Source organism: Pocillopora verrucosa, chromosome 8, assembly GCF_036669915.1.
Source record: "Pocillopora verrucosa isolate sample1 chromosome 8, ASM3666991v2, whole genome shotgun sequence".
Taxonomy (NCBI): domain Eukaryota; kingdom Metazoa; phylum Cnidaria; class Anthozoa; order Scleractinia; family Pocilloporidae; genus Pocillopora; species Pocillopora verrucosa.
In genome coordinates this window covers 20,887,377-20,897,733 of record NC_089319.1, presented here as the reverse complement: position 1 = coordinate 20,897,733, position 10,357 = coordinate 20,887,377, and the positions used below count along the sequence as shown (strand labels likewise).

The 10,357-nt window shown below is 38.9% G+C and overlaps 1 protein-coding gene across 1 annotated transcript; it reads right to left on the bottom strand.

The window, feature by feature from the left end:
* Positions 1-59: 59 nt before the first annotated feature.
* On the bottom strand, positions 60-9,949 carry LOC131782974 (spermatogenesis-associated protein 20-like). Its single transcript, XM_066171446.1, is given in 20 exon segments — positions 60-829; positions 1,113-1,312; positions 2,032-2,240; positions 2,511-2,679; positions 3,202-3,394; positions 3,959-4,177; positions 4,791-4,865; positions 5,176-5,280; positions 6,128-6,231; positions 6,234-6,258; positions 6,443-6,618; positions 6,621-6,651; positions 7,551-7,589; positions 7,592-7,657; positions 7,659-7,751; positions 8,499-8,597; positions 8,600-8,640; positions 8,968-8,999; positions 9,001-9,030; positions 9,685-9,949. Coding segments are annotated over 20 exon segments (2,388 nt in total). The 5' UTR covers positions 9,915-9,949; the 3' UTR covers positions 60-577.
* Positions 9,950-10,357: the final 408 nt, after the last annotated feature.

Sequence of the window (10,357 nt, the reverse complement as noted above, 5' to 3'; positions counted from 1 at the left end):
GAGAGAGTGACCCAGAGGGATCGAACCCAGGCCTTTCGATCTACCTTTCAGCGCACTCAAAAAGTACAGAATAGCTTTAATAACATCTAATAATTGACTCTGAAAGACAAATGGAGACCATAAAAGATTTGGTTGACTGTTTCCACAAACACTTCTGGATTCACTAGGCGGTTATTCTACGAGTGAAAAAATCCAACATTTTGGCGTTAAAACTTATCATGCAGTACTACAATAATGATATGCTCCTTTAAAAATCCGTTTACGCTACAAAGGTTTCTTTTCTTCAAATATCCTGTGATCAGCAGAATGCCACCTTAACGCATAACGTTATGCTTTTAACCACCATTTACACCATTTAACCAACAAGAAGTCGTGTTTCCGCGCTTCTTCTCGCGTGTGATTTACCCTTCGCGTGCGCCTCGCACCTGCCCACGCTCGACCAAAAACACAAAACTTTTCGCTAGTCCTGCGGTCCAAGCCTATCTCTTCGAAAATGGTGTTTAGTTGTAAGGAAAGTTGATAAGCTCCGACGTTATTGAACGAGAACTGTAACACGGTGGGAACCACACTGCAACACTTATTTAGAGAGAATCTTTTCTAGTTCCTCGACAGAGTTCACGGGAAGCGAGCAAGTGTAATTCTCGCACACGTAAGCTGTGGCTTTGCCATCCTTCCGTTCCAATGTCTTGAACACAGAGAGCTTGGATGCCAGGAACCCGTCTTGTTTACCATCACATAGCATGAGGACTTTGTTTGGCATGTAATGGGAGTGGACGCACTTTAGGAGATCCTTAGTGTCTTGTGAGTCTCGATCGCCCGCAATAATAATCTGAAAAAAAAATTTACTTTGAGATGTGGCAACAAGTCATGTAACTGAACTAGTCATTGGAGCAATTTTCATCTGAGTGTATATCGTGATCCGAGACGGCTTTGGTTTTACTTAACTTTGCCCTGTGATTGGTTTAGAAAACTCATACCATTGTCTCAACCAATCAGATGCAAAACCAAAAACAACCGCGACCTGGTCACTTGCGTTTTCCCACGCTTCAAGTCATTTGCTTGTTTTCCCTAAGGGGCTGCGGGACACACAAAAACTTAACTAAAATGTTTACCTGTTTTCTAGGTTGAAGATACATGATGTAATTTGACACTAGTTCAGGGAGAGCGAGAGGAATCTTGGAAAGGAGGGTTACGGACGCCTTTATGATTTCCTCTGCCCTGGTTATGTAGGACTTCTGATCTGCAAAGCTGGACAATCGAATCAAGTTACCAACAGACGTGGAATTAGCACTGGGCTCCGCGCCATCTTGAGCTGAAAAAGTAAAGGGATATTTGAGTTGAGGAGTAAAAGAAACATCGTTCTACACAACATATCCCTCGAATCCAGGAACCTCCTCTTAGTTTCCAACAACTCATCTCTCTTCTTTGCTAAAGTTCTAGTGAAGATGAGCATATCAGATGACGGGCTAACAAAGGCCTGGTTATTACGATCTGGGAGCTTGTGACCAGGATGTTGGTAACAAGGCTGGAAAATATCCCATGTAAAAATTTTGTTCCGATCTGGAATTGCTCACTCGATCAGATTACAAAATTCGTCCCCTAAACAGGACTAGCCTGGATCCCGGGCTCCGATGAAGAGGCCTGTAGACACTAGTAACTTCCGATACCCCTACCACTCGCCCTAACAAACACGAAAAAAAACTTTAGTCACTTCGTCATACAAAAATATGACTCGGTGTTTCCTTGTTTCTGGGATTGAAGAACACAATTGGAAGGAGGCAGAGGCTACCAAATACGTTTGAAAATAAACTTTGTCACACTACATTTTCTTTAGTCCACAACTCCCACGAGTGACCGAGACAGAATTTCTCCTCACAATGTTAATACAAATAGTAAGCAGACAAGTGAGGAAAATACCGAAAAACTTCAATTAGCAGATTATAAGTTGATCCAATAGCAAGTTCTCCGAACTAATATTACAAGAATTGTACAGCAGATTGAAAGAAGAATTACTAATGAGATCCTTCAAACCTTCCTTCATCCTAACAAGAATAGAAGGATCATCAGAGGTCGCCATGTAGTACCCAGCTCCTGCACTGTCCCAAAACAGTTCGTCTAATTTGGCTTGTAACGCAACGGCCCATTCCAACCACTGCTCGTCCAAAGAAGCCTCATACAAGTCTAATAATCCGCGAATCATGAACACATAGTCGTCTGCAAACCCGTCAATTGGTGTATCTCTAAAAAGAGGAATAACAAGATTGAATTATCCTCTAAATGCACAGCCTACCAGCATTGTTTCCTTTTAAGCGAAGTCCGTCGCGCGAGTAAAAAAAAATTGATTTCAGCGCGCTGCGGAGAAAGGGGCATGCAAAAAACTCCGCGTGGCGCACAACGTAAATTTTTTTTTGCCGTTTTTTTTTTCTGTTTCTTGACTCGTGCGACGGACTTCGTCGAAGATGAGGGACTGCTCGTAGTCTGCCAATTACGTAGGGAACGTCGTTACTTACATCTGCATAACCTCGCCGCCCTCGCCTCGATAGCAACTCCGTAAGAGCTTCCCGGATTTCTTATCGAACAAATGTTTCTTCACGAACTCCGCTGCTTTTGCTGCTCTTTTCTCGTACACATCTTCACCCAGAACTTGGGCCGCACGCGCCAAACCGGAGATCATTAAGCCTAGAAACGAGCATGAACATTGTCAAATTGTTATTTTAAGATTTTTTTCCCACTTGTGAAGGATAACGCTAATAGTGAACAACGAAGCCTATAAACTACATTTAAAATTTGCTTCCATAAACTTAGTAGGCCATGAGAGCATAGAGTTGTCTCTCTTTTCAAAGTTAATCATTCTTTTCTTTTCCACAAAACATTAAAAACCAGGAAGGTTGATCATTATTCTACCATTGAAAAGACGATAGCTTTACTATTGCGTAACATCCAATCGAAAACGTGAAACCAGAAAAAGCGCGGTAAAAAAACACGTGAACCATATTCCACACGATTTGGATTTGCACTTGATTGGCTAAGACGACTGAACACTATAATTCTCGTACATAAATTCACCGTCATCCCTTCTCGCGCTGTTTTGATGAGTTTGCACTTGATTGGCTGAGACGATTGAACACCTTATTTCCCGTGTGTACTTTCACCGCTGAAAACTAGTCCTAAAGCTTAGAAAATTCAATTACTGAGAGTTACCGTTCCAAGCAGTGATCATTTTAGTGTCCAAGTGAGGAGGTGGTCTGTTCCGTCGTTCCTCGAAGAGAATTTCTCGAGCTCTGGCAAGCTGCTCTTTTGCCTCCGCTTCGTCAACGTCACATATTCGAGCGCTCTCTTCCAAACTGCCCCGCACAATAAGAACATTCTTGCCTCGAAGTTCTTTATGAGGATCCTGCAAGAAATAGGAAGGATAAACTCAGGTACATCAGTCAGTCAATTAGTCCGCTAATCAGTCAGTCAGTCAGTTAGTCAGTCACTAAAGGGAGTAAGTAAAGAAATTGTGATGCTGCGTCGGTGGGAGAGTATAACAGGGTAATAAGTATTATCAACTGAGTTGATAACGTAAATTGGCCACCGTAAAGAGTTTTAATGCTAATAACTCTTTACTGCGGTCAATTTGCGCTATCAGCTCAGTTGATAACACTAAATTACCCAGTCGGTTGGTCGGTTTGTCAGTCAGTCATGTTAATCAGTCGATTGGCCAGCCAGCCAGTCAGTCAATCAGTCAATCAGCCAGCCTCTAATTAAAAATTTTTATCGAGCCGGCCAAGAAAAGTTCACATTGCGATTGGTATATTTCCACTTCAACTTGGAGTACATACACTAAACTCGTCTGCCGGAGGCAAATCATTAACTCTGCATTTATCTCTAACAGACATTATGAAATTCCCACAAGATACTAGATATAGGGATTACGAATCATTAGTACATATAACAGAAAACAAAGTTGTCAAACCTGGTGAGGTTTGACATTTCCCTCACTCTCCACACCATAGTGTTTTAAGAACATGAAGGACACAGGAACCTTCTCGCCAGATTTGGTTGTAACCCGTTCCTCTAATAACAAGTCTCTGATCTCTTTTTCCTCCCAAACACAAAAGGCTCCTTCTTGCTTGTGAGTGTCACTTTGACTTGGTAAGGAATCAGCATCTTCAGCAGAGAAGAAACCACCTGCCTAGTAAGTGGAATAAGGTGAAAAAATTAAATCTCATTGTCCCTTCCCACCTAAGAGTACATATGGTTCAAACAAACAGACCTGTCTAGAGTGAATAACTTCACACCTAGTCACTAAATGCTTCCAAAAACAAGATAGGCCTCAGCAGTAACCCTTTCATTTCTGGTCTCATTCATAATTCTCTTTACTGTCTGCCAAACAATTCTTATGATGTTAGTTTTAGGAGAATTTGGTATTGGATCAACTAATAATACCCTAATTGGTATTTTTCTCTATTCTCTTCACTTGTCTACTTGATATTGTACTGAGACTGTAAGGAGATATTCTGTCTTGGTCACTCATGGGAGTTAAAGGGTTCAGGTCTTTGCCATTAAAAAATGTCAGTAGCTGTGGAGATTCTTTTTAAATTGTGCATAAGACAAAGTTTCACTTCCACATTCTTAAAATATTGTAGGAAGTTCTTACAGCTGTATTACTTTCTTTTTGTCACTTTTTTTGTCCTCAGGTAATAGAAGGCAAAATTTAATTCTTAGGGCCTAAAGGCCCATGATTGATCTCAGTTTGCATGCACTTACCACTAAATATGATTAGAGGTAATACTGCAATCTCATACCTTGTGGCTTAAGTCACGCATAACATACAACGAGATGTCTCTTGTAGTTTCTGCAAACTTGTCATTTTTGCTGGCCTAAGGGAAAGATCACAAAAGTTATGAGATCATCATAATTATGCATAAAGGCAACCAAGCATTTGTCTCAATCACTTCTCAGTCAATCTCAATTACTTTGTAAAGAGGGGAAAACAGCACTTGATCATTGCAGGTTGTGTGTGGTTTAGCTCCATCTTTCTGTTTACAAACTACACAACCCACAAACAACAGCTCCACAAACTCTCTAAGGTGGCCAATTTACATAGTCAACTCATTTAATAAAAACCAAATCATCTTAATTAAAGTAGATATGTTTACAATAAACAATACCCTGAGTGTGTTATACTACCTGGAATCCATCAGCATACAGAGCAGCCAGCTGTGCCTGATCATACAGCATCTTCTCAAAATGAGGAACATGCCAGAAACGATCTGTTGAGTATCTGTGAAAACCCTGAAAAAAAAAACATATTTATTTCATTTAAAGTACATAAATGCTGGACTCTTTTCAACCCTTTACACCTGAAAATCATCATGCATATTCTCCTTTCTGTTCCCTATAAGTTTCCTAAGGTGTTGACAAGGAGAATTTGTTAACAATCAAGAGCTTCTTTAGTTGGTGATCACCTCCTTAATTCTCATGTCCTTATTGTTTTATTCACTAGTGATAATGTAAGGAGAAAATAGATGCTAGTCATTCCTTGGGGTTACAGAGTTAAAGAGGTTTAAATACACTTACAGTTAGCAGAGTATGCAAATTTGAGATGGTAAAAGGTCCTAGTTTTAAAGTATTGACAAATTAGGGCTCAAAATGAGACCATTCAATTCTGTGGGGCAAGATTATCTGTACAAGAAAATTTTATGGCTCAGATTCCCACTACACAAAGTCTCCAGCATGCAAATTTTAATTGAACATTTAGGTATCAGCTAGATGTTCAGTTTGTCCTCAAGTAGGAATGTAGGGAGAAGTTACCAAGGGGAGGGGGGTACCTGGAAAATATGGATCAATGTCAGTATCTGAACAACTGTGCACCTACCCCTCCCCTATTCCAACATTAACCCTACCTTGATATCAGTTGACTGTATTGGGTAAGGAATGGTAGGTGTGCAGTTTCTCAGATTCTGACAATTTTATACAAAAAAAAATCTTAGGCATTAATTTTGAAACATGTTAAGTTTATTAATCCCATGTATTGTTTTTTCACAACAAAAATTGGGAGTTCCATTGACCATACACCTCACCCTCAGGGTATTCCCCTTGCTACAGGGTCACTTGCTAGTAATTAGCCTTAAAAGCTAACCTGTCCAACATGATCATGTATTCCACCCTTATCCATGAATTCCAGAGTCTTCAAGACCATACCACGGGCCTTCTTTCCATCTTCAGACCCAGTCTTATAGGAGGATATCTTAGGAGAAAGTTGAAATTGGCCTGCAGAAAACAGAGACATTACAAATTAGATCAGTCACTATTTTTATGAAAGCTTTTGAAGCTCCAACTTGTGTACTGTAGAGAGGAGTAACAACAACCTTTGAAAATGTATTGGATAAGACACTACAGCCATTTAGAAAGTAATAAAAGATGTTTCTAAGAAAGCTAAAAGTCAAATTTTTACTCACAGGCTTGAGGAAACTTTTGGTGCCCCTCCATATCCACCATATTCTTCATCAAAACTTGTGCTCATGTCATTTAGCAGTTTGTCAATGCAGTCTGTACTTGGCAAACCCTCTGTCTCACTACCTTTGTGCACTGCTCCTGTATGTTGGTGGATAGCAGATAAAATTTAATTGCTTGTTGTGTTAGCTTCTCCCTGTTTTGCTCACACTGAAAAAAAAAACAGAATTACTTTGAGAGCTTGTAACAAGGAATGAAACCAAGAAGGAAAGGATTAACCTTTACTCCAAACATCAGTCATGCATATTCTCCATACTGTTCATTTATGACATGTTCTTAAGGTTGCTGACAAGGAGAATTTGTTTTGAAACAAATTAAGAGAGTTCTATAGGTTTTGGTGAATCATTTTCCGTATATTTCCTTATGACCAATCCATTCATGTGGGGTGGAATTTCAGGGGAGGTTTTACTGGCAAGGAGAAATTAGACAGTAGTCACTCTTTAGGGGGTGAAAAGGATTCAGAAATTCCCTACCTGTCATTACACCAACTTAAACTTGGATCACAGACACAAGCCCAAGAAAATTGAGCCAGAACTTAAATAAAGCCCATATCAGTGTTAAAATACGTTAGGTACAAAAAAAGAGAACTCCAAAAACAATAAAAAAGTGCCTTTAACAGGTCCTATGAATTTTGAGGGCTTGTTTTTCATTTTTTTTTTCTGGGGTTTTTCCCTTTTTTTTTTTTTGATAAGTTCCTTCCGGTATTTTTTTTTTTTTGCCTGTGGTATCAATGAAGACTCAAAAACAGAAAGTTCATGATTTTGTGTATGATTTGTTTTGCTAAATTTTTTTTCTGGGAGGGCTTTACTACAAATATATTCAAAAAAAAAAAAAGCAGTGGTAATAATCAGACTTTAAAAAAATCAAGTCACACAAGGAAGAATAAGAATTTTTTTTCCTCAATTTTCCTCTCCCACTTTTTTAGTCCTTGTTTGGGGAAAGCTTGCCATTTAGCCTCAAAATTCATTAATGCTATAAAAATTGCCCCCAGTCTTTGGCCCAATCATACCTTAGATGGAAGGTACTAATCTGTTTGTTTGAAAACAAACCTGCTTAGAAAGTGGTTTAAGAATTGTCCTAAATCCTGGGCCTGCCCGCCAACCTGGTTTCCTTCAGGAAAGGAAAATATGTTTTCACCCACAAATGTTTTTTTTTTCAAGTCCTGGAGTTAGCCAAAACCACTCATTGGCCAGCCCTCCACCACCAGTCCTAGCCCTGTACAAAGTAAAGAAGAGTTGATCATTTTTTGCCTTTTTAAATTTCCTCTATACTGTCCTTTTAAGACAAAGTTTTCAATAAGATTTAAGTTAATGAGAAATTCAAAAAACAAATTAATTTTAAAAGAGATATTGGGGGGGTTTTAGATTAAGAACATCAAATTTTCTTGGGCCTGAACTTAACGAGAAAGAACTATACCTAATAGCAATTAGCAATATAAACCCACAAACAACCCCACAATTCCTCTATTTGCTTTGAAGAAGGGCTAGCGCCTCCCCCTAAAAATGTCAAGCCTTTAAACTCTTTTAACAATGGCCAAAATTGTTATGTTTTTTTCAACTCAGTTTTTTTAATAACACAAAATTACCCCCTGTTATAGCTCTCCTACCATTCACAGCACCACCACAAAGTTTTTTCTTTTAGAAACGTAAAACCACTTGTTTTAATACTACCATCAGTCGGGAGGGGGAATCATCTTTTCAGATCCAAGGAAAAGAGAGGATTTGTAAGTATCCTGATATCTTCTACATAGACCTGCACAATTTTTCCATTTGAAGCCACTGATGGTTTCCAAAAAAGCTTTTTGAAAATACACACCATCAGCAATGTAGGTAAAAATTTAGATTGGGTGCAAAAGATCAAGAGAAGTCAATCAGTAATCAGTAACTTATATGCCAAACTTTTGGCCCAATTATACTTTTAAAAAATTTGCAGTCTGTTTGCTTCTTGATTTTATACCTGGAATAATAAGTCCATATTAAAACTGGATTGGTCCCCACATCAGGGCCCCTTTCTTCCCCACGATCCACTTTAACTGAAACAAATTTGTCATTTGAGGAATCCTGCCGCGTCCTCCGTTCAAAACTTCTCCAAAGATTCTCTTTTCCATCACATGGCACCAGTGACAGGTGGAATAGCCCACTGTATTAGAAGTAAAAAATTAAAGTTAATATCATTGGTATTTACCACTGGTTTCATTATTATCACACACCTTTCTGACACGTATGACATCTAAAACAATGATCCAGCTTCTGACAAACTCTCTTGAAATGATTTTTCCACAACATGTTTTTCTACTGGTAATTAAGCAATGACAATCATTCCTTCTTCCGAAAATTTGCAAAAGTCACTCATCAAAAAATGGACATATTTCAACTGTTGTGGTGGAAAAGGTTTTCAGTCTGGTGAATGTTTCTTAAAAAGTTTTTTGTTCTGAAGTACAATGAATTACAATGCTGTCTCACTTACCAGATAGAAAAATAGGTTTGTTTTCACTTTTGCTTGTCAAATGCTTCATCTCCCCAGGGAAACCTGATAAATAATTTTAATTTTGAAACCTGGTGATGAAATTTGATAGGAACCTCCATTGATAGAGAGGGGAGGACTGGTGCAAATGTGGGGGGAAGGGTCATTACATTTTATGCAACCAAAAATACAGCAGGGACAGCTTCAAGACCACTTTGTACATGATATAAGTTTATAAATTTTCCTAACACCAAGTTTAACCCAAGAAATTTCTTTTAAGAGTGACACGTTGTTGGTCATTTTCTAAGCCCTAGTTACCACCCTTACACCCTCTGTTTGTAAATTTGTTAACAAATCGCTATCAGATTCTGAGCATCCATCCTAAACCACATATACAAATGGGTTTGAGTACCGTAACACTTTAAGAGTGTAATTTCAGGGGCTTTAGAAAAACTTTTACAGTATCTTTTATAACTTTCCCATGAAAAAAGTCAGGCAACGGGAGACAAAACATTTCATACGAGTTGCTTGTATGTTCATTCATGTTATATGGAAATCGAACACCCTTTTCAACCGTCAAAGACAACGCCTGTTTATATAAACATGTATAAAATTATTACGTACAAAAGTGAAATGTCTAGTTTGTCCACACGCATGAAAGACTTTTATGATCAAAGTAACGTCAGATTTTCAAGAACGAATCTCAGATCAGAAACTTACCAGTCAACAGGGTTGTGCTTGTGCTGCAGTAGGTAAGGTGATTTAGAGTGCTGCAAACGGTTTGTATGTTTGGGTTTCCCATCTCCCCCTTCGCCACTTGCCGATGCCATTGTCCGATGTAGAGTTAGTAAGTATCTGTGGATGTACCTGGAGAGACCGGTATTCCTTACTGTTTTTTTTGCGTTTGTCGAGATCAAGGGTGCGAAAAAGCAGCGAGGAAGTACTGACATGGGGGTACGACTTTAAAGAAGACCCGCTTGCTTTTACGGGAGCTGGGAATGAGTGTAAAAATGCAGCCTCGACTTTATTCATTAGTTAGTATGTGGTGTAAACTGACATCAAAGCGGTTTTGGGCAGTCCCGGACTTTTCTTCCTGTAGTGTTTTCAGGGCCTATGGCAAGGGCTCTTAGAAGTTTTTTAAAAAAAGCAACATAAAGGCTGAGAAACTCTCCTATCCTTGTCGTTTGAAAAAGTGTAACCCTAGCCTTAATTTTTTCCCAAGTACCACTCTAAACTAGTTTACCTTCGCAGTGACAATCTTCAAATCTCACAAAACTTTCCCTCACTCTCACTACAAACAAATTACAAACATGCTGATGTCAATGAGTCGACTTACACGTACAAATTCGCAATTTTATTGATTGTAAGAACAAAACAAACCTTCCCTTTTGTC